Source organism: Oncorhynchus keta, chromosome 10 (assembly GCF_023373465.1).
Source record: "Oncorhynchus keta strain PuntledgeMale-10-30-2019 chromosome 10, Oket_V2, whole genome shotgun sequence".
Taxonomy (NCBI): Eukaryota; Metazoa; Chordata; class Actinopteri; order Salmoniformes; family Salmonidae; genus Oncorhynchus; species Oncorhynchus keta.
The window spans coordinates 67,638,590-67,662,794 of NC_068430.1; the positions used below are offsets into that span (position 1 = coordinate 67,638,590).

Consider the following 24,205-nt stretch of genomic DNA (forward strand, 5'->3'; position numbering starts at 1 on the left):
AAAAGCCCTTGGCCGTGGTATATTGGACATATACCACATCCCCTCGTGCATTATTGCTTAATTATTGTTGTTCTTATAAGGATAAATATATATTTATCGACATTTGAATTGCTCACAGCATTGACGCCTTCATCACCATACAATAGTATGGTGCAATGTCGCTCCCATGTGGACATTAAAGTTATTACACCGGCACAGAATGCATTGAAATGACGCGAGCAGAAAAACATAAAATAATATAATAATTTGGTATGATGATTATTTTCCGATGATTTCGGACCAAATCCCACAAAAAAAATACAACTTCGTCAAAATACTGGAAAGACGTATTATTTAAAGCACTTTTGTTTAGGGAATTGTGCACGTTTTCCATCAGCACAGCATTGTGGGTGCAAATCATAATCCACTTCCTCCACTTGAAGAAGCGCCATTTTCGGCGTTGTCATACAGCATGTCGCTAATGTTTATGACATAATAAGAACGAATTTCAGTGTTTGTTATTCTACGTTTGCTTTCCAAGTACTATCTGAAAGATGGGGCGAAAGAAGAAGAAGCAGATGAAGCCATGGTGCTGGTATCCTTTGGTTTGGGGAATAGACAAAACGCATGAAAGGAAAGTGAGGGCTCGAATGTTTAGCAAGGTAGCTAGCGAAGTAAGATAATGTAGGCTAATGTAGGCCTCACAAGACCTGTTCGCACTTTTGATACTTTGTCGTATTTCTGTAATACTGTTGTTGCAATGTAATTTTCCAACACTCTCTTTTTAGTTTTATCTCAACAAAGTAAACCCAAATGTTGTATATTGACGAACATTTTAGGTTGAAAACTAGCTATGTTAGCTAAGTAGCTAACGGCATTATTAGTTAGCATAGTAACTTATTGTATTCATTATGTAGCTAGCTATCTGCAACTACCCAGTTTATGACGCTTAGTCGGCATACCTTGTCTGTCATATAGATAGATGGTGGTCAGAAGTTGTGCTCAAAGAGTAACTAACTATACCTTACGTTCAATTAAAGGAGCAACGTTAATAGCAGGGGGGAGGCACCCTCGATTGAATGAAACCAACTAGCTAGCTTGCTAACGTTAGTATATACTCTATGACATTTCCTTAATTCACAACTTGAAGGTATTGTAATCGAGATTTCGATGATGAAAAGATCCTCATCCAACATCAAAAGGCCAAACATTTTAAGTGCCATATATGTCACAAGAAGTTGTACACTGGTCCGGGGCTGGCAATCCACTGTATGCAGGTTGGTATTCACATTAACAACATGTTGGTTATTCATTCATCTGTGTGGTCATACCTTTTATTTGTTATATGAATCATTGATGGCGTGGGTCGTGTGTCTTTCAGGTTCACAAAGAGACCATCGACGGGGTCCCCAATGCCATACCTGGAAGGGTAGACATAGAATTGGAAATCTATGGCATGGAAGGAATTCCAGAGAAGGATATGCAGGAGAGGAGACGGACATTAGAACAAAAACAGGGTTAGTTAGTGTCAACGTAATTTCCTGCATTTGTACTGAGAACCATAGAAGTCTACAGCCAGAACAAATCATCTTAAAGGACTACTGTGTGGCTAAAATACCCCTTTAACTTTGTGTTCAGAGAGCCAGAAGAAGAAGCAGAATCAGGATGACTCTGATGAGGATGAGGATGATGATGATGCTCCAGGCCCTTCGTTCGTTCAGCAGCAGTTGCCTGCTGCCCAGCCCCAGGCTAGCTATGTCCCTCCCATGGCCCAGCCAGGCATCCCCCCCGGGGCCAGGGCTCCAGGCATACCACCAGGAGCTTACTCGGGTAGAACATGGGCTGAATGGCCATACGATTGCTGTGTTCTGACATTAAAGACATTTGCATCAAGTAATGATGATTGTCAAAAATGTTCAACTGCTCTGAATTGTGAATCATGCCCATTCTGAACAAACCACAAACTGGAAAAAAATAAATTTCCCAGCATCACCAAATAATGGTTAATAAATTATACCTGGTGTATTGGTTAAAATCTAGTTTCCTTCCCTTTTCTTCCCAATGCAGGAATGCCCCCTATGATGCCAGGTCACGGTGTCCCGCCCATGATGCATGGGATGCCCCCTGGTATGCACGGAATGCCACCAGGGTGAGTACTAACTCATACTACTTAGTGGGTGACATTTTCCTCCCTCAATGCGTTTGCTCACTCTTTGCAGGATTTAAATGTCGCCCTGAACTGGTCCGTCGCTGCAGGATCTGCCTTATTGTTAAAACATCAGACAGTTAGATTTGATCATTCAGATTGTAACTCACACCTGTTGGTTTGATCTCCTTACAGCATGATGCATGGGATGGGAGGGATGATGCCTCCAATGATGCAAGGGATGCCTGGTATGCCGCCAGGTAAGTACTGTCGGTACCCCTCTTCCCCTCCCTTACTCCAGTCACTCTGTACCCAGTGGGGTGGAATGGCATTGACAGGGGATAGAGCACTGTGGCTGTCTCTCACCTAGGACTATTCTCCTATATGAGGCTTGTGAGAGAGCTGACAATTTCACAAGATTAGCATAGAGCTGGGCGACGTGGACACATCTATTTAACGATAAGCTTACACCATGAATGTGCACCACAGTTTTAATATTACCCTTAAAAATACTACTACTACTTTTGAACGTTGTAGCTGTCAATTGTCCGGTTATCAAACTTATTTTGTCTCAAACTTCACATTTCTCCAGTAGGGCCCTATAGGTTATTTATCATAATGAACGATATCAGCAAAATGCCCACGATAAGTGGTTATTGTCCTAGCTCTAGTAGAGCAAAATCATGTTCATTCTCAATTCTATCATGACCTAGAAACGACCTGCTATGATATTTGTCATGGATTCCCTAACTTCCTGAGAAAGGACTGTGATTTGATATTGAGACCTGATGTCTTGTCTTCAGGAATGCCACCCCACATGGGTCACCGTCCTGGTATGCCCCACATGGCCCAGGTCCCCACCCCGGCAGGGATGCCCCGACCCTCCACAGCAGCGCCTGCTGCCGTCAGCAAGCCCCTGTTCCCCAGCGCAGTACAGGTGGGTCACCTTGCCAAGAGGCGAGGTGGGATGGAGCTGTATCTTGTCATAACTGTCTCATTGGCTTACCTTGTTCATTTTAAATGGAATAATTCACCAAGAGGATTTCCTCTGTGTTAAGATGGTTGTACTGGTGCGCTCATCTCCGGCACATGCATACTATCAGAATATCATCATTAATGGTGGGGAGTAGGCTTGGGCAGTATCCAGAGTGTCATACCTTCATACTGACCTTGTGCCCTATTGGTATATTCAGTAATACCGGCACTGAACACAAAGGACATTATTTTCAAACCCCAGCTGAGCTTTTGTAATCCAAAGGTTAGCAATGCTAACAAGTACATGTAAAATCCCATAGAATGCAAACTAAAGGGTAAAGAGCGCATTGTGAACATGTAGATGGCCTCTGACCTAAACTATTTTCAGGACAGACATCCCAGCTCACAAAGGTCTAAAAGTAACTCGGAGATGTTACAGTTTGCGGACCGCACAACACCATTATTAGACAGCAAGGCTCTTGATCCAAGAGGGGATTTTCTGCTGTTTCCGGCAATATAATTAATTTTGTAAGACGCTAACCACTTAGCTGGATAGCTAACTAGCGACTAAATTAGAAAACCAAATGTACAGCTGCCGAGCATTTAGCACATTTTAGACTGTTTTTACTTCAAAGTTATAAAACACCTAGCTGGTGAACATTTAGTTGTGAATTCCATACTGTGACCTGATCACCTGGTGTGTGCTGCATAACAATGAATGACTCACAAGGCTCTGGTGTCTCGTTATTGTGTGCTTGTAAACAAACACCATGTGACTGGGTACTAGCGGTAAGCTTCATAATGAAAAATTCGGACAGGTGAAAAGAAATAACGCAATCATTATCTCTTACCATATTGCACAAGTTGACTGCGGGTATTTACTTGAAATGTAGCAACAAATATTCACATTTATTCAATATTCTAAGAAATAGTTTCAACGGTATTGAAAAACCATCCTGTGGCTATTTCCAAATACCCCCAGTATATGGTATACCGCCCAAGCCTAATAGGGAGCAGCAATAGCATAGTAAGGAACTATAGCTCATTATCAAAATGCCCTCTCCTCGTTTTCCTCTCCAGAGCTGCTGGTATTCACTCTAGGTTTTGCTAGTGTTGTTCACACTCTGCCTCTCTTCTTTATGCTGCAGATGGGCTCTCATGTTCCAAACACCATCACAGCCTTTCCCAGTAGCACTGCAGACTCTCAGTCTGCTGCCTCTAAGCCTCTGTTCTCTAACACTCCACAAGTAGGCAGGACTATTTCACTTCCATGTCCTATAGACTCCTGTGGCATGCAGCGTATCAGCTTGATTGGTTGGGAATGCTACAAAATGTCTGTGTTTTGACATATGAACTTAAGTTAACATATTCAACAGGCTTTTTGTCATTCCGTGTGCATTTTTGTGAACCGCTCCACCAAAAGGATGAGCTGACGATCGGCTTTCCCTTAGGACTTGCTGCATGCCTGTGTGTGGCCTGCCTTAGTTTAAAATATGTATTTTTGTTTAGGCACAGCTTGCTTTCTGCTTATTTTCCCCCTCCCCTGACTTGTTGTCATGGATTTCCTCAGATGGTATTTTGCACAATGCAATGCTCATCAGCAATGTGTGATATGATATGAGTTTTTCTTGTCTCAGCTGAACTGATATTTTCCAGTCATTTAAAGTGCTGATCTGTTCAGCGTTAGTTTGATGTACAGTGCACTCTGCTTGTGAAAATCTGAGGAATCAACCAATCGCTTGTTGTGGTCAAAAACCATGGGACATATTCTGTTTAGAAAGCCCATCTAAGGAGTCAGTAGGTCAAATGTCTGAATATCTGATTCCTATGAGAGGAGGGCATTGTAATCTGTGTGTGTGTGTGATCATGATGAGTCACTCACCCATCTGACAGTGCATCTTCCTTCCGGTCTCCCAGGCTCAGCAGAGTGCCTCTGGAGCTGTGCCCCACAGCGCGCCCTCCACCTCCTCTGACCCTCCCAAAGCAACATTCCCCGCCTACACCCAGTCCTCTGCCTCCTCATCCTCCTCTAACCCCCCTAGTAACACTGTGGCCAAGCCCCCCGCCACAGTGACCAGTAAGCCAGCCACCCTCACCACCATGAGTGCAACCAGTAAGTTGATCCACCCTGATGAGGATATCTCACTGGTAAGTTGCTCTTGCTTTGCGTTTTGCCCTTTCACAGTAAGTAATGAATGAGAAAGTACATTTTTTTCTATGTCGCGTTACTGTTGTTACTTGTAATATTCGTTTAAAACAAATTAGTCAAATATAATGTAATTGAGTAGTGATTTGTCCTTGCCGTTGCACTGAAAGGGATAGGCTAGTGTTGTGTCCTATCTAAGAATCCTCTCTGTGTCTGTCTGCCCGGTAACAGGAGGAGCGACGGGCTCAGTTGCCCCGGTACCAGCGTAACGTGCCCAGGCAGGGGCAGGTCCACATGTCTGCCCCTCCTGTGGCGGCCGTGGGCGGCATGATGCCCCCACAGCAGGGCATGCCCCCGCAGCAGCCTGGCATGAGGCACCCCATGCACGGTAAGATGTTATGGCATCACTAGACCACAAAATTAACTGATGGAGAGAAACTTGTAGCCTTTGATGGCACGAAAGACCAAGTATCATACCAGTTAAAACATGTTTTTTTTGTGTTTGCTTGCATTGTGATTGTGATGTTTCAATATACTTCCTCCTCCCTCCAGGTCAGTATGGTGGTCCCCCCCAAGGCATGCCTGGCTACATGCAGGGTGGGATGCCTCCGTATGGGCAGGGCCCTCCGATGGGATACCAAGGAGGGCCTCCCATGGGCATGCGGCCCCCCGTCATGTCTCCTGCGGGACGATACTGAAGCAGTCGCAACGACCTGACCCCTCACTAGGTTTGGAGGTTAAACCTTTTCTCACCTTGTGCTTTTTAAAACTAGCCCAAGCCAATGAGCTGTAAGACCAACCAGTGATGGTGAAGAAAAGTATTAATGAAAAAAAAATATATATACACAGCACACGGACATTTAACATGACATCTTTAATGGGGAAAAAACATAGAAACAACAAAACACACAAAACAACTAGTTGATAATGACAACTTTGTCATTGTGCAGATATGATACATGTATGGTGTTTTTCTTCTCATGTTTCACTCAGGTTTGTAGTGTGTTAAATATGGTTCATATTGTTTTGACTGCTCGCTGCTGGAGTAACATGATCGTATCGCCCTCCCCTTACAAAAAGGCAAGTTTCCTGTAAATATATGATTTTCTGTTGTGTAGAGTAAGTCTGTGACGAGGCCCTCACAGCACACTTGTGTGTTGTTGGACGCCCTGTCCCCAACCGTATGGTTGGTGAGGGTCCTCCTTTATGATGACGATTCCAACTGTTTAGTAGTTTACCATGGATTATTATCTATCAGTCTCTAGCTTCATTCTTATTTCAGGTTTATTCCATGATCAAAAGGGTAACTTGTGTGGATTTATTCTCTGTACTGTTTTAAGCAATCTATGTTGTAATAAAACTCACTTAAAATCCAACACTGTTTTCTTCCTGACCCATGGATGGGGATGAGGCTTCATGAAGGTTTGTACCATGAAGGTTAGTACCTTCATCATGAAGGTTTGTACATAAATGTTGTATTTATGAAATATTGTTCAAATAATAGAATGTCAACATTCCAGATCTGGTATTTTTAAACATGTTTTAATATACAAATTGTCTTGATGCAGATACGTTTATAGCCTGATGTTCTTTAATAGTAATTCAATCATTTAAACCTGCACCCTGAATCAGTTTATCTTCCTCACCTTAGGTTCACTAACATTTGCATGCAAGTGCTCTATACTCTGTGAGTGGTTGATGATAAATATACATTTTACTTGATGTCGGGTGTATTTTTCCTAAACCACCTACTCACCTACTACACCGTTCAGGTGTTTAGCTTTTCAAGTCAGAGGGCCTTATTTGGTGTTATTCCACTATGGTGCATCAGTGTTTCCCCTATATGTATTTAGCAGCGGCATTGTGCCGCTGCTAAACCGTAGCCGCCACTGCAAAAAAAAAAAATAGCCAGGAATAAAGAAACTATAATGGCGCAATATATTTGAAGACTAAAAATCGCCAAAATAAAGACTAGACAGTTGGAGAAGGTAAAATTAAAAAAATGTCATGATATAGGGCCCCTTTTGATTTGGTTTGTCATTTAGGTAAATTAGGAACAATGCATAAGCCATGGCAAAATGTGTAGAATTGTAGAAAATTTGTTTTTAGAACAGCTACAGTTTCTCTGTGGCTGAGAGGAGGGCTGCTAAAATTTGCCATGCCCACTACCCCCACATGCTAACTTTACCACTGCTGTTGGAAAAAAATACTAGGGGAAACACTGCATAGCATATTAAAATCGAAAAACCATTACTTTGAAACTTTTTGTAAGCCCATGTCTATTTTGATGGTAATGTCCTTATCTGCTTTTCAGCCTAAAACACAGATTTCTTGCGAAACAGGTCAGTTATATCTGTAAGTACCCATTCCCTTACCATAGTGTGGCTGTATCTTGCACCGGATGTACCGTTTAGTAGTAACTAGTTATTGAATCTGAAGTAATGCATTTTGGGAGTTTTTCCAAGATTTGTACATTGTTTTGAGTATTGTAGAGTTATTCTAAAGTACTTGCTCAAGATTTGTTACACCATTTGGTTGCATACAAATATAATGAATGTTGAATGCTGTGGTGTGCCATTGTTGCCTCTTTCTGTCTGGTGGTGAAGGGGGCAGCTTGGTGGAAACTGGACACATTTTTACCCCACTCATTTGGTAAGTAGGATTTCACATCGGCTATGATGTACAGTGGCTTCAGAAAGTATTCCTACCCCTTGACTTGTTTCACATTTGGTTGTTACAGCCTGAATTTAACGGATGAAATAGATTCTCACCCATCTACCCACAATACAAGATTAATGGCAAAGTGAAATCATGTTTGAAAATTAAATACATATGTATTCAACCCCTTGAGTCAATCAATACATGTTAGAATCACTTTTGGCAGCCATTACAGCACATGTTTTTCTGGGTAAGTCTTAAGAGCTTTCCACACCTGGATTGTATTATATTAGCATATTCTTCAAACTCTCAATTTGGTTGTTGATCATTGCTAGACTGCCATTTTCAAGTCTTGCCATAGATTTTAAAATGGATTTAAGTCAACTCTTAATTAGGCCATTTAGTAACATTCAAGCAACTCCAGTGTATATTTGACCAGTGTTTTAGGTTACGTTCCTGCTGAAAGGTACATTTGTCTCCGTGTCTTTTGGAAAGCAGACTGAACCAGGTTTTCATTTGGGTTTTTTCATGTGCTTAGCACCTATTGTTTCTTCTTATCCTAAACTCCCTAGTCCTTGCTGACGACTAGCATACCCATAACATGATGCAGCCGTCACCACCATGCTTGAGGTAGTCATTGATGTATTGGATTTGCCCAAAACGTAACACTTTGTATTCAGGACATAAAGTACATTTCTTTGCCACGTGTTTTATGCTGTACAGGCTTCCTTTTCACTCTCATTTAGGTTAGTAATTGTGGAGTAACTACAATGTTGGATCAATCATCAGTTTTTGATCACAACCAAATCGACCTTTTTTATTTTGAATTTGCAGAACCATCTCCTCTTTGCAGATAAATATTTTGTAGTCATTTTGTAATGGTGGGTGTGGCCTCATGGTGAAATCCCTGAACGGTTTCCTCTCCGTAGTGACTGGGTGTATTGTGTGGTAGAAATTATAATCAATGAGGAGAGACGAGGTCAAGCACCAATCAGGACATTGCTTTCCTTATTAATATGTTTTGAATAAAGTATAGTCATTTCTTCTATAATAAGGCTGGTCGGCTCAACACTTCCAAGTGTTGTGGTGAGTAGCTCTGACATACGAAGAATACATATCTTTTATAGAAAAGATAAGCCCTTTTAGTCTGCCTGACAAACAACAGATGCATGGAATGGGTCACAGGGTGTAACTTGATATATGAGAAAGGAGTATCCCACCAGATAGCATTTGCTTTGAAGTCTGTTCTTATTTAGTTTGGCCCCTAAGACGAGGCTCCGATCTCATTCCTGGTACTTCAAAGCACAGAAACACCAATTAATTCTATGGCATAACTCAATTGTCAACTCTAGATACTTCCATCTCAAGTAAAACCCCTTCTTGACCACACGCCTGGACACAGGGGAGTGAGCCTCTAGGTCATACACTCCCCCAGGACCGGTGCAACATCAGAGATGACATATAATGGTTCCAGACACTACCCCACATCTTTTCTCAGACCTTATCTCCCCCAAGGAGGGAGTGACTGGCTCACGGACATTGTGGAGACAAGTGGTTCCCCATCAATCGCGCCATCCCTTCACATGATTGAGAATAGGTAGACACATTCACATATGAAGACAATGTTCTCTGCTGTCATATTTCTCTTTCTGATATTTTCTGATATTCTGCATAGCACCAGCGGCATGTGAAAGACGAGCCTGACTTCTCCCCTCTCTGGGCCCCAGCTGAGGGAGGAAGTGCAACTACCAACACCAGAGTCCAAAGGGATACATTCTAATAACAAGCATATCATATAAGAATATTATGCAGATAAGACATCTTAATTATCTATGTTACTAACTAAGTCTTCTACCACAATTGATATACCATCCAAAGTGTTAACTTCACCATGCTCAAAGGGATATTCAATGTCTGCTTTTTATTTGAATTGTACCCACCTACCAATAGATACCCTTTGCGAGGCATTTGAAAACCTCTCTGGTCTTTGTGGCGAATATGTTTTGAAATTCACTGCTCAGCTTCGGGGACCTTTTTTATATGTATGTGTGGGGTACAGGATTGAGAGTTATTCAAATCATGTTAAGCACTATTTTTGCACACAGTGAGTCCATACAACTTATATTGTGACTTAAGCTAATTTTCACTCCTGAATTTATTTAGGCTTGCCATAACAAAGGGGTTGAATACTTTTTGATTCAATACGTTTCAGCTTTACATTGAATTAATTTGTAAAAAGTAAAAAAAAACAATTATACTTAAACATTGCAGTATTGTGTAAGCCAGTGACACAATCTCAATTGAATCAATTTTTAAATTCTGGCTGAAACACAAAATAGAAAAAGTCAAGGGGTGTGAATACTTTTGCAAGGCACTGTACATGATGGCTGTTGTAAAATAATGATTGTAAAGTTCATTTGAAAACACTCCCAGACCATATTACGGTAATGTTTTTTTTCTTCAAGTTATGATCATTGTTTACAGATTTTAATAGATTATTAATAGTTAAAGTATTTGGCCTGTTGGATGTTGTTGTCAACACTCGTCCGAACTCATCTTCCAACTTTCGCAACAATGCTCAAAACTGTCTTGGATGTGCTGCTGTGTTAAACTGTTACTCGGATTAGCTCCACCATTATAATTGAATTCTCCCCAGTTACAATTGTCAGCATGCATCCTATAACGTTCTTTTAAAGAGAACATTGGCCTGTTTGTTCATTAACTATACATTTCACATAAAACAAATAGACATGTTATTTCACAAGACCATGTTGGCAGTATCACAGTTTCTCTCCATTTGCTGATGTGCATAAATTTATCCTAATGTAAAAATCCAAATGCTTTGTATCAAAACACACTATTATAAGAATAAATCATGTGTATTGTGTACAATTTTCAGTGTCTTTTTTTTCCAAGTCTATCTTGTTAAAAACCTGTTTTATACCTGGAAGAGGACCACTAGATGGTCTTGGGTCGTGAACTTGACTTTCTCAAGTAACTGTTTGCAATATCTCCCATGACGTTACAGTGAATAGTTGTAACTTTTATAACATTTTTTAAACCTTAAACATCTTCAAAGTAACTCATGTTTTGATACCTACATATATTCTCTATTAGCAGTATTTGGCTGAAATTGACAGATTTTTGCAGCTTTACAAATGGCTAAATACTCCGGATTTTATACTCTTAGTATAAGGTCAACACACTTTCAGTATTTTGCATTTGCAGAACCATCTCATCTTTACAGATAAATATTTTGTAGTAATTATGTAAAGGTGGGTGTGGCTTTTTGCTATGACACTTTTGTGGGGGGTAGTTTACAAACGACTCTTCCTGTTTAGTGTTAAGGTTTGAGATGGAGAAGTTCCTGTAACTTGTCACCAATTTCCCCTCATCTGGCTGAGACAGTCAAGTGAGTCACCCTCAACAATTCTAGTCTAATACTCCACTTATGTCTGAGGTTCACTGCATGCTGCTCATTGTGTGATAGCATCGTCATATAAGAACAAGGGAAGTCATTATGACTCTTCATCTGACAGGTGTTTGGCTGCTGCTCATCGCACATACAGTGTTGGGTAAGTCTTGTTTCTGCAACTTTTGGTGTGGGGTTAGTTTATTGGGGAACTGTGTTGGCCACAGGAGGCTGCTGAGGGGAGGACAGCTCATAATGGCTGGTGTGAATGGAATGGCATCAAACACACACACAGGTTTGATTTATTTGATACCATTCCACTCATTCCTCTCCAGCCATTAACACGAGCTTGTCCTCTCCAATTTAAGGTGCCACCAACCTCCTGTGGTGTTGTAATTTTTTTTCTGCCATTGCAAGTTTTGGATTACTTTATCATGGAGTAGTTTAATGCCTATAAAACAGCATTTGTTTGGGTTAGTTTAACCTCTTGCTCCTACCCGACACGCAGGCTTCCCATCTAGACATCTGGAAATGCAAATGCGCTACGCTAAATGCTAATAGCACTCGTTAAAACTCAAACGTTCATTAAAATACACATGCAAGGTACTGAATTAAAGCTGCACTCGTTGTGAATCCAGGCAACAAGTCAGATTTTTAAAATGCTTTTTGGCGAAAGCATGAGAAGCTATTATCTGATAGCATGTAACACCCCAAAAGACCCGCAAGGGACGTAAACAAAAGACTTAGCATAGTCGGCGCTACACAAAACGCACAAATAAAATATAAAACATTCATTACCTTTGACCATCTTCTTTGTTGGCACTCCTAGATGTCCCATAAACATCACTATTGGGTCTTTTTTTCGATTAAATCGGTCCATATATAGCCTAGATATCGATCTATGAAGACTGTGATCAAGGAAAAAAATAGTGTTTTATAACGTAACGTAATTTTTAAAAATTAAAAAAGTCGACGATAAACTTTCACAAAACACTTCGAAATACTTTTGTAATGCAACTTTAGGTATTAGTAAACGTTAATAAGCGATCAAATTGATTACGAGGCGATGTATATTCTATAGCTGTACGTCTGGAAATAATGTCTGGGTAAATCTCAACCAAAATATCCGGTCGGAGACCGGAAGAAAGGCGCTACCTTGTGTCGGTTTGACCAAGAAACAAATCGTAGGCAAATGACAAGACTGTTGACATCGTGTGGAAGCTGTAGGTATTGCAACCTCGGCCCCATTTAATGTGGTTCACATTCAACAATGGGTTCTAGTGGCGCATGGATATATTTTTGCATTTTCAGTGCTTTTCGATGAAACGCACGTTCTGTTATAGTCACAGCCGTGATTTAACCAGTTTTATAAACGTCTGAGTGTTTTCTATCTACACATACTAATCATATGCATATACTATATTCCTGGCATGAGTAGCAGGGCGCTGAAATGTTGCGCGATTTTTAACAGAATGTTCGAAAAAGTAGGGGGTAGGAGTAACAGGTTAAACAGAGGCCTGAAACTGTTCCATATGACTACATTGATCATTATGCAGATGCTTTCTTGACCACGTTAGGGAGGTGCAAACCATGCTGCCAGTACAGTTGGCTTCCCTTATATAACCACCAACAAGCCATAAAAAACAGCCGTCTAAGGCAGTGCTTTTCAATGCAGACCCATAGAGGGCTCACAGTTGGCCCAGCGTCGTCCGTGGGGTTGCGCCTGGGTAGGCCGCCATTGTAAATAAGAATGTGTTTTTAATGGCACTGCCTAATTAAATAAAGGTAAAATAAAAACGGGGAGCTAACGTCTATATGTTGCCTCCTAGTGTTCTGTGATATGGAATTCCTGGAGAGAACGCAGGGTGACTCTATAGAGTTCTACTGTATCTCTGCGTTCAATGCCTCCAAGCCCATTGGGCTCTACCTGAAACGCAAGTGGCTGCAGCCCAACCAAGAGGTCCTGTTCATGTTTACTGAACAAAAGCCTTCGTTTTACGGTGACGTCAAAGAGCGCATCCATGTCACGGGGGACCCGAGTACTCACCGGGTCAACGTGACCCTCAGCCAACTGAAGGGAACAGACACAGACCTCTACTACTGTGAGTTCGTCTTCCCCGATGCCTCCAGCGTCGATCAAAAGATTCCAAGCAATATGGAGTTCTTTCTGTACGTTGACAATGTTGGTGAGTATTCTTTATGGATTCATTCATTTATTTCCTTTTTTATGTTTCTTGATACGAATAGAGTTATTGATACCATAGTCAACAGTCACAGTAGCCTGCGTGTTTTCCTTTTTTTGTTGTAATAACTCCAGACGCCATAGCTGAGCCATACCGTTCATGTTATGCATCCTGCCACTGCTTCCTCCTTAGAATAGCCCTGGCTCTAGCAACATATTCTCCTCTACCCCGCCCACAAAGCCAGTCATACTAGTGTTTGTTTCCCATCTGGAGAAGATGTCTCAGACAACAAGATGGATGTAGGCCTGATAGAGACGTGCGCCGGGGGGTCAGCTGTCCTCCCCTGCCTCGCCCCCTACGGTTCCCCCTCGGCCATGGAAGGGGTATGCCTGAAGAGGCGGTGGGGCCGGGCTCCAGTGGAGGTGCTGTTCCACTCAAAGCGCCCCTCTTCCTCTGCCTCGTTCCCCTCAGAAGAGAGGCTTCACCTGGGCACGGGTCTGGGAGGCCTAGCATACAACCTCACCCTGCTAAAGATGCAGCCGGAAGAGAGCGCCTTTTACAGCTGTGAGCTGCTGCTCCCCGGCAGGTCCGACAACAGTGCCAGGCTAGGGAGATACGTGTACTTTGTGTCTGTGCAAGGTGGGTGTTTATCATAGGGCTAGTGGATTCAACCCTAATAAGACACCTGATTTATATGGGGCTAGTGGATATAAACAAGTAACACTTGATTTAGTAAGGCTTGTTCATTCGTTGAGCTTACACATCACATTGGGAACCTTTGTGTGCCTATGCGTTGTCTGTCTATACAAGTTTTTGACCAGACCTTTACGAAAAGTCTCCACTTCCCCTCCCCACATCGGTCTCTATACTCATTTTGAAAATAGACAGATGCAGTAGGAAAATGGGGTCAGTGGTTTTGGTTTTTAAGGGATCGTTTGTGGTTGTGGCAAGGAACCCTAGCTACTTCCCCAGAGTCAGATGAACTTGTGGATATGTTTTTATGTCTGGTGTCTAGTATGAAGGAAGTTGGAGGTAGTTTCGCGAGACAATGCTAACTAGCGTTAGCGCAATGATTCAAACTGCACACAGACATAAAATGGTATCGACAAGTGAATCTGACAAAATCCCAAACTATCCCTTTAAACTGTAAATTCATGCCAGTACATGTCCAGGTCATCTGTGGAAGCTGTTTCTATGACGCTGTATTGTTTATTAACTCAGGTAACAATTATCAAACAGACAATGGTCTGTTAGTAATTAATTTAATCATACACAGTATATGAAAGGTTGTCAATGTATTTTTAATTTAGGAAGTGATTTGACATTCTTGAAAGTCTGACACTACATATTGCTCATTGTTTCCCCAGGTGTTAGGTGTAGCTGTACTGGCTGCACTCCACTGCTCTATGCCCTTTCTGCTGCTGTGGGGTTACTACTCATGTTCCTTATGGCCCTGGGGGTGGCTCATTATGTGAGTAGGACTGTAACCTACTTACTATGGACAAAAGGATTGACACACAGAATATTATTTATAGAAATGGTAGCCACTCCCAATTTTTTTGCTGCTTTTATGGTCATAATTTAAAAAGCGTTACAACCTCACATTCTGCATATTTCTCATTCATATGACATTTTATAAAGCCACTCTGTAACCTCTATGGTTGTTGACTGGGGAGGCATGATATTGTAATGTATATAGGTACTTACTCATTTGGTAGCTACTGTATTCCTCAAGTGACAAATTGTCAGTACCATAAGACTGATTTCTGACAGGTATGACTAAGTACCAGTGATTTGTCAAACGCATCAAATTGAGGAAGAATGCCACTGAATCAAAGCATCATTTCACACTTTCACCTGCTCTTCTCTGATTGGCTTCTGTCCTCTGTCAGGGTAAGACCCGAGGAGACCGTGTCAAACCGCAGCCCCACCAGGCTTCCATCTACGAGGAGATGGTTGGGGTGCGGCCCCCCAACCGGAATGGAAAAGTGTCTCCCTCTTACCACCCGAGGCCCCCCCTCTGAGTTCTCAACAGGAACCACAGAGAGGCCCGAAGAGTCACCGCTAGTATCTGAAACTGCAAGGAACAAGGTCTGCCCAATCTCACCAACAACTACAACTTACATAACCTTAAATTTGGACAAACAAACAAACATCCACCTAACATAGTTTGTTGTACTGTAAATGCTGTTGTGGCGTTATAAACAATGTTTTGTATTTGATGTAAATGCTGGCAGCTAAATGTTGTAGCCTTGCTTTACTTTTTGAAAAGTTATTGTATTTAAACCAACAAAAATATTAAGTGTAATACTTGTGTTGTATTTTGACATGGTACATTTTGTGCAGGAAACAGATAATCATGGCCATTCCAATATCAGGACTTACCAATTTATACCTGGTGCTAACATCCCGTCCTTTGTCCACATTCTGAGACAGATGTAGACTATTAAATGCATTGTGGTCCGGTAAATTGTCTTGATATCAAGTGTAGACTGATAAAACCTTTATGGCTTCAAGATGTCTCAATATTTTGAATACTGGATGGGACCAGGAAACCTGGTCTTAATGCGGACTGGCTAATATGTGGACAAGCTCCAGGACACAAGCTCGCAACAGGGTGCCTGCCTTTCCACATTGAGCTTGTTACCATGCTACATATCGGAAATTAACCAGTCATGGGATGGTCCACCGGATGTGTTTGCATGGTGTGCTGAACCACAGCTTCAAAATCTAATTGTATTTGTCACATGTGCTGATACAACAGGTGTTGACCTGACAGTGAAATGCTTAGTTGCAAGCATATAGAAAAATAAGTGAGGCTATACACAGGGGGTACAGGTAATATGTAAGCAGAGGTAGTGACTTTGCAGTTCAGTTGGATGTGAAAGCTGTAATGTCCTTTTGCGATATGCAAATTCTGAGAACTCACTCTGACCTGAATAAAAGTGCAGAGATTTAACTCAACAGCTTACTGTAAAAAAAATAAATTTATAACAAGGGGTGCTTCAAGTGTATTCCTTGGTGGTGTGTGAGAGTTGTCTAAAGTTGCTTCCTTATCCGGCTGCATCTAGTTTACTGGCTTCCTCTGGGTTGTGGTTTCGTCTCTAGGGGTGCATTAATACTGATGTCCACATGAAAAATCAAGACTACACAAGAAAGACAAAACGCTTTTTAACAGCCAAGAAAAATGTCAATTTATTAATATAGTCCGAAAGAAGCTCCATAACTCATGGAAACATGTTTTTTTCCGGTGCATGTCATTAACAATCACATTCTATGAGGAGAAAAAAAAAACATTAAAAGCCACAACTTTCTCAGTACAGACATTTCTCCTTAATGTTTATTTTTTTAAATAAAAAGGCAGAGTACCACCTCCTCCCCCCTTACAAAAACCAGACCGCCTTAAAAGTCATGGGCTTTTTCTCAGTATAACCCACAGTGCTTTAGCAGAAGGATAAGCGCTCATTGCTTAAGGATTACACAGCATGGCGAAGCAATAAAGTTGCCATAAATCTGAGGGGGAAGAAAATCTAACATAGCAAATTTGTAGCACAAAGACACACCCCTACATCAAACCCTGAACCCCAGAGTATGAGTTCCGGGCCCCAAGAGAAAAGCAAGCCTGGACTCTCCCTCCCACTTGTGCATAGATCATGATCCTTTAAAAACCAGCTACCCCCCCCCACACACACTTCAAATCTGTCTCCTGAAAACCATCTATTAGACAGAATCTCTTAACTCATTGAATATCTGCCACAGGAACAGAGACAGTAATGCACAAAGCTCCTGAAAGTTACAGGATGGAACCTCAAAGAAAATGCATAAGTAAAACTAATCACTGCCGTTTGACAATTAAAACCATTGATCAATTTTAATTAAATGTAAAGCAATTTTACATGTAAAGCACTCTACTTTCTCTCAAAGTTCATTTTCAGTCATTTATTTGGTAAATTATGTAACCGCAATGGATTTTTAGAAGCAATGGTATATCATATTCTATTTAAATCCCTAACTTTCAGTGCCTGGAGTTACATTTCTCAAAGTTATTGTAATTTAAAACTCTCAAATTTAAATACAAATGGTGGAGTTTGAACTCTGGAAATCCTGGCCTTCCCGAGACAAGATCCACATCTTTACGAGTGTGCAAGATAGTGAGCAAATTGCGTTGTCTTTTTACAAAGACAAAATTCAAATAATTCAATACATAGTCTGTCGACATAAAAAAAAAGAGAAATTAAAAACGACAACACTGATCAATCCCAGAGTTCTGAAAGTAGCATAAATCTTCATTTTGCAAAGTTTGTTTTATGTTCATATTTTGATGGAAGATGGAATTAGTCTTTTTCAACATTTCAAAATTCCTTTTTCCTCAACTTCAGACATGAAATGTTTGTAAACGACGGGTGGCTATGCATAAAGAAAACAAGATATAGGCACCTCTGAAATGAGTCCTGTAACAAACTCATCTCCCCACATTATCCCTTTCCATATGAAGTTAAGAGATTACTAGTCCGACCATCTATGGCCACAATTCTTAGACCATTTTTTTGTGTCTTTTTTCATGACATTTGTATGTAATCAGAAGAAAATGGTGCAATACTCAATGATAATCCTTGTTTTGGATTATTCCACAATAAAAGCCACTAAGGTAGATAAACATTTTACAGATAAAACAAAAACTTTTTTTCCATTAAGTCCTTGAGTAAACATTTACACATGAATTGTCACCCTCTCCCCTCGTTTGTCTACGATTAGCTGAGTGAGGGGTAGAGGACACTCAGTGCAACGTTAGAAGAAAAATGTCTATCAGAATATAGTTTTGACAAGCAAAAAATAAACTGAATAAAAGAACAGACAACAATGTCAATACACAACATACTGAATGGAACATGACAGCAGTCCTAAGCCTGCCAAGCACACAGTTGTTTGCACACATACATTTGACTTTCAATCACACAACCAAATGATTTTTGCACTTTTTTTCTCCAATCTTTTTTAATTGATGACCTCAAGCTTGGAAGTGTACTAGTCAATTTTTTTTATTTTTTATTTTTTACAAAAGAGACTTCACATTACGTTATTGGCGCTCCTTGATTCAAGTATTTGTGTTTATATTTGTGTGTTGATATGTTTAATGATATTTTTCTCTACTGGGAAAGTATGCATTTAAAAAACAGGTGATTTCAGGTTGGGTTGTTTAGACAAATTCACATACAGTACAAGTAGTTCAAGGTACTTACTGTAATATGTTCATAAATCCAGAACGTGCATATCCAACTGCAGGTAGGAAAGACATTACTCATGATCCATCAAGTACCAGTTTAACCACTAAACCCATTCCATTTCCTTCGTATCACTTATTTGCAGGGGGAATACATATTGCTCATCTTCAGTTTGTATTGAACCCAGACCTTTTAAGAGGAATAAAAGGTTTCAGAGATTGAGATCCAAGGTGTCTGTTGATGTGCTACCGACCACACACACACAGCGTACATATCCATATATATCTATAGTTAAGCAGTAGAGAGAGAGCACGGCCTGCCCCTCAGTGCTGGTGCACACACACCGAGCGGACGTTTGGAGGCCCCCACCCGGCTAATTGGTCTCTGAGCTTGGATCAAGGCAGTTACAGAAACAGGCAATAGTGATTTTTGCTAGTGTGCTGCAGGACGCCGAACAGTCCCAAAAAGGTAGCCTTATCCCATTTTTTTTTTTGTTTTTTTTTGTTGTTAAGACTTTGTACCTTTTGAAATGCGTCCACTCTCGTTGCCTACCGCAGAAACAGTGAGGCGAGCGACCTGGGCTGATACAGTGGGCCCGAAGCCATCTGGGTCTGTGGAAATATACAGTTGTGGGTCCGCTTTGAGAGGAAACTAACAAATACGATAAATACAGCATCCACAAAAAGGCTCTCCAGCCTGCATTCTGACTCCCTGGATGGTAGAAGTTAGAGGTTGCTGGACTGGAGACATTTCAGCTAGAAGTGCAGAGCTTTAGTTTTAACATATTATAGATCTTTTATTTTAGTCCGTTTTTATTTTTTATAATTTTTTCTTCTTGATTTTGTGTCAAACTTCATATTAAAATGACATTGAAATGCAAGAAATTCATTTTTGGTTTAAAAAAATATGTACCCAGGATTACCCAACATCAAACTGACTGTGCACCATAGGATACTTGGATCCGCCAAAGAATTTATCAAGAACAGGGCATTCCCCACAAATGGCACCCTATGTCCCTATATAATGCACTACATCGTGAACAGGGTGCCATGAGAGACCCGGCCATATTATCTCAGTGGTTCAGGATGAGGTGTGTTGCCCCCACCCATCTGTTTGATCCCTCCTGCCCCCCTGCCTCCATCACAAAGGTTATCAAAGATCCTCCATCAAAGGTTATTAAAGATCCTCCATCAAAGGTTATCAAAGATCCTCCATCAAAGGTTATCAAAGATCCTCCATCAAAGGTTATCAAAGATCCTCCATCAAAGGTTATCAAAGATCCTCCATCCTGGGAAGAGAAGAGCTCTTTCTCCAGATCGTATAACATGGGCTAGTTTGAGATCTATAGATTTTATTGTATTGGCACATAGGATAACATTGGCATCTTACATGCAGAATGGGCCTCTACATTGTAACATTACAGTAGGCCTATAGTTGGGAAGGGAAACCATTACTATCCCGTTCCCCAAAAACAATTCTCCAACCAAAACAAGTCTATAGTACTATATAATAATAATAATAAATGCCATTTAGCAGACGCTTTTATCCAAAGCTACTGCACAGCTTGCCATTAGTTAGTGTAGAACTTGGCTCTGTTACACTACAGCAAAAGGACATGCATACAGAGAGAGCTGCATCTTTTAACGGCATTTCCTACCCTGAGTTCAAGCTGACAGGAGATCAGTCTTCAGCACAGTAAAGAGAGGCCTACTATACCTCCACTCCAGTGGTACTAACTCAGCATAGAGGGTGGAAGTTTGGAATACGACAGTGTTGTGGTTTAAACCCAGCTATAAGGACCAGGAGCGGACATATTCTAAGTGCTGAAGGGTACATACAGCAGGAGGTTAATGGGTCTAGCTCTGTGAGTCGGTGCTCAACCCTTAAGGCAGGATTGGCACGTTGGCTGTAAAGGGCCCGCAGCCTCTAGTCTTTTGCATAGAAACAGAACTGAGTCGCTGTTTATGTCTGGTCAGGGGGAGGGCCATGGCCTAGGTTGTTTGCTTTGGTGGGGACTGGAGGGTGTAGAGTAGCAGCTGTGTGAGCGGGCGAGAGGGGACATCCCTGGTGGAACCCAGGTGGAGCAGCGAGGGTCAGGCAGGACACACTCACCCATCTGAGACACCCTATTGGTCTAACTTACACTTCTTGAGATACTGCCTGGAAGTACTACAGAATACTGTCCAAAACAAAGCAATGATCAATCAATCAGTTAAGATACTAACTAATAATAGACAATCAATGACGGGCTGTAGTATTGATCCTCGTTTGCATTCAATACACAGGATGAACATACAGAGGCACCTCTGACCAAAGTGTTTCTGCATATGAACAGTGAAAAGGGCTAGTTTCAAGCAGCCATCTTGAAAAGACCACTGCATGTAGACAAAAATAACAAATAAAAAAATACATAACGTCAAACAAAAACTAAATAAAATTCATCAAACACTGGCAAAATTCCAGAAATTTGACTGTCTCTTGACTTCCAGCTAAAGTGATCTTTGTGTGAAAGAAGATTAGGGGAAATGGAGAGGGTTGGTTGAGACGAGGTCGAGTGCTGCTGGCGCGGTCGTTAGCTGGCTAGCTCCGTGCTGATAGGCCAGTCTTGGAGGGAGCGTGGTTTCCTGCCGGGCTGAGGGTGTCCAATGGGAGAGCTTGGTTCCAGCCCAGGAGGAAATACTGCTGTGGGGGTAGCCTTGCCTAGCGACCATCGCCATGGGCACCACAGCAGAGAGGCACTCAGTGGACCGTGACCGCCCCCCTCCCCACTCCGACCGACCGTTGGCCGGAGACAGGTAACATTGCATGTCTAGTGTCTCCAGACAAGAAAAAGGCTAAACATTTTGGAGTAACAGTGATATTCACTTTGATATAGTTAAAAGAAAATGTCTTTAGAAAAAAATCAAACACTGCAGACTTTGTCAGATAAAAGTAGACTTCCTTTTTTTTCTTTTCTTCATCCTGCTACCATTTTAAAGTTCATACAAGTCCTTGGACCAAAGAGGAACAAACAAATACCAGAAGTTATTTCCAAGTATAGATACAGTACAAAAAGAGCAAGAGTACTTTTTTTTGTCTTTTTTTTTTCAGTTTTCAAAGTTGCTGCTCCATTTTTCTGATTTATTGGTTTGCAAGTTGAAGCTTTTAGCTCTCTTCATAAGTGCTATGATAAAACCCTTTGAAATAGACTAAAGGTTAGTCTATCTTTTACATTTTTGCACAGTACCAAATACAAGGAACACTCGTAGTAGATCTACTGCATTAGGATAAACCCCTCTTATTTGGTATTGTGCCAGATCTCCAGTGACCCTCCAGTGACTCCCCCACCTGGATTCAGTCTGTTCAGTGTGGCTGTGGCAACGTGGAGAGGAAGGGCTTTCTGATGGTGCTTTCTCATGTACCCCAGTTCAATGTGTACGTATGAGGAGTTTCAGGGCTGCAGAGACAGTTTCTGAACACAGTTATAATAGTAACACCATCCTCGCTCCTCCTCTCCGGCAAGAGTTAACGCAACGGTTTTTCATGGGGGGGTCAAGGGGAGGCCTGGTGGGAATCAAAAATTAGAAAAGGTAAAGTTTCTGTAGTTCTTAAGTTCTTTGCTTTGATCAACGACAACAAAAATCAAGAACGAAAAATGTAAAGAAACCAGTTCCTGTTTGGACTTGAGTGTGGACGGAAGAAGGGTCTGTGGCGTATATATTGCACAATGTAACTTTCACATCAAGTTGAAGCGTTTTCTTTTTTTTTTGTCGTCGTTTCCAGAAACTGGTGGACCATAATGGGGACGAGAGGGTAAACAACGGAACCGACTAATAATGTTAATAATTGACAAGAAGCACCTGTAAGTCTCGTTAGGTGAGTATAGCTGAAGTCGTAGTTCTTCTGAGCAGTGGTAATCTGAACTCCCAGATGTGAATGATTAGGTTCCATCAGACATATACTCAAGAACACACATAAAACAGATGCAGCTAGGTCTGTCGATGTGTAATAATCTCTCAGCTTATGTTGCGATAGATATAAAAATGCGCCCGATATACAAAAAGAACAAAAACAGCAGTGTAAATCCCTTTAAGAACAAATTAACGACCAAAAAAACAGAAAAAGGTTTTAACTGATGATTGGTTGGGTCAGTGTTGACAGGCCTCATACTGCCGAGTGACTTGGGGGTCATATTCATTAGGTGCACACGTGGCAAAACGTTTTGCAACAGCATGCGAAAACAAGCATTTCTTATTGGACAAAGTTCAGGTAGTCCCTCAGTTTCAGTCCGCTTGCTTCCGTTTCGTTCCTAGTGAATACGACCTTGGTTGATCACACTTGTTCTGTTCCATTCACTGGCTCAGAGATGGGAACTGAGCAAGCTTTCAAAATCACAATATTTCTTCAGTTTCAAAACAATGAAAAAGGCTTGAGATTGAAGGAGGACCTGGGCCGCAGTAGAGCGCTTAAGGCTAATATTAGTGCTTGGAAACAAAACAATAACGTAAGTAAAAGGTCTTTAAACCACGGGCATGCTGGGAATGGCCTTTTTTAAATCAATTTGTAGTTTCGTGGGCAAAGGAAAGATTCAAAATGGCAGCTTCTACGATTGCTTCTCCTAAAAAAGATTTCACACAGAATGTGCGATATTCATGGAAAACTTAAAAACACTTAATGGTTCTCTCTTCATTGAGTCTTTTCGGCATTTCATTTTTGTTTGCTTCCAACATTTATCAAATACTAAAAACAAAATCCCCTTTTAAGAAGTCAACTAAAAAGGAGGGGAAAAAACGTAAAAACGAAGGGCGTAGGGGTCAGCAGTCTTGTGTCGTCGCCCCCAGCCTTCCGGTACACGATTCACAGTTCCGTTGATACTGATTATCGCCACATGATTTGCTTGGTTTTGTTCCTGTTCATTGTCATTTTTTTGTGTATTTATTATTTTTCCACTGTCTGTTCCAGCGTTGAAACATCCATCCTCATGGTTGGTTTGTTAGTGTGTTGTCCTACATGGACTCTCCACTCAGCAGGTCGCCTGGCAACAGCGTGTTAATGGGGTTGGGGCTTCCGATAACGCCGCGACTATCATCGCCACTAGGGGGCCCCCACAGGCTGGAGTACTGGGGCACGCCCCCCCACAGCAGGTCTCCACCGGTCTTGGCTCCTCCCCCAAGGCCGCCACTCCAGTGATGGCCAATGGCGTGCTGCTGCGAGCCTCCGCCTATGCGCGTCTGATTGGTGCCGGGGTTAGGCTGCCAGCTGGTGGTGGGCGGAAGCTGCTGCTGCTGGCCTTGTGCAAAGTAGCGGTTCACCTCCTCCTCCCCAGCAAACTCTGCCAGGATGGTGGTGTTCCCCAGCACACACCTAGGAGGACAGGGCTCAGTTATACATCACATACTTACAGGTGTTATAGTATCAACATGGATTTTCTTACACGTGGTGAAGTACAGTACAAGTATTTCTTTATAGGCTTTGTTATTTTGTCAGTGAGATATATATAGCCTA

The 24,205-nt window shown here is 41.5% G+C and overlaps 3 protein-coding genes and 1 non-coding gene across 10 annotated transcripts in view; 3 read left to right on the forward strand and 1 right to left on the reverse strand.

Moving 5' to 3' along the window:
* Window positions 1-384: 384 nt before the first annotated feature.
* Window positions 385-6,622, forward strand: LOC118364841 (BUB3-interacting and GLEBS motif-containing protein ZNF207-like). 3 transcript variants are annotated; one of them, XM_035746598.2, is made up of 12 exons: window positions 385-574; window positions 1,130-1,256; window positions 1,361-1,496; window positions 1,618-1,809; window positions 2,047-2,128; window positions 2,321-2,385; window positions 2,929-3,062; window positions 4,249-4,347; window positions 5,018-5,248; window positions 5,478-5,634; window positions 5,799-5,974; window positions 6,240-6,622. In XM_035746598.2, exons 1-11 carry the CDS (start codon window positions 534-536, stop codon window positions 5,942-5,944), a joined length of 1,410 nt encoding a protein of 469 aa, XP_035602491.1. In that variant the 5' UTR covers window positions 385-533; the 3' UTR covers window positions 5,945-5,974; window positions 6,240-6,622. The 3 variants fall into 3 exon arrangements, with proteins under 3 accessions (XP_035602491.1, XP_052383734.1, XP_035602492.1); XM_052527774.1 differs by having other exon boundaries at window positions 386-574; window positions 5,799-6,622; XM_035746599.1 differs by lacking the exon at window positions 4,249-4,347 and having other exon boundaries at window positions 390-574; window positions 5,799-6,622.
* Window positions 2,407-2,535, forward strand: LOC118365824 (small nucleolar RNA SNORA49). The gene has a single exon (XR_004821820.1). It is a non-coding gene; the product is annotated as a small nucleolar RNA SNORA49 (small nucleolar RNA).
* A 4,693-nt stretch (window positions 6,623-11,315) lies between the features above and the next one.
* LOC118364845 (uncharacterized) lies at window positions 11,316-16,502 on the forward strand. 2 transcript variants are annotated; one of them, XM_035746608.2, is made up of 5 exons: window positions 11,316-11,479; window positions 13,146-13,502; window positions 13,773-14,138; window positions 14,867-14,970; window positions 15,392-16,502. In XM_035746608.2, the coding sequence occupies exons 1-5, from the start codon at window positions 11,425-11,427 to the stop codon at window positions 15,521-15,523; spliced, it is 1,014 nt and encodes a 337-aa protein (XP_035602501.1). In that variant the 5' UTR covers window positions 11,316-11,424; the 3' UTR covers window positions 15,524-16,502. The 2 variants fall into 2 exon arrangements, with proteins under 2 accessions (XP_035602501.1, XP_035602502.1); XM_035746609.2 differs by having other exon boundaries at window positions 13,776-14,138.
* A 165-nt stretch (window positions 16,503-16,667) lies between these two features.
* LOC118364838 (trinucleotide repeat-containing gene 6C protein-like) overlaps window positions 16,668-24,205 on the reverse strand; it is a 91,558-nt gene continuing 84,020 nt past the window's right edge. For all 4 annotated transcript variants that reach the window (XM_052527770.1, XM_052527771.1, XM_052527772.1 and 1 more), the window contains one exon: window positions 16,668-24,064. In XM_052527770.1, the coding sequence (XP_052383730.1) occupies window positions 23,707-24,064 (358 nt within the window). In that variant the 3' untranslated portion in view covers window positions 16,668-23,706. The remainder of the gene's footprint in view (window positions 24,065-24,205) is intronic.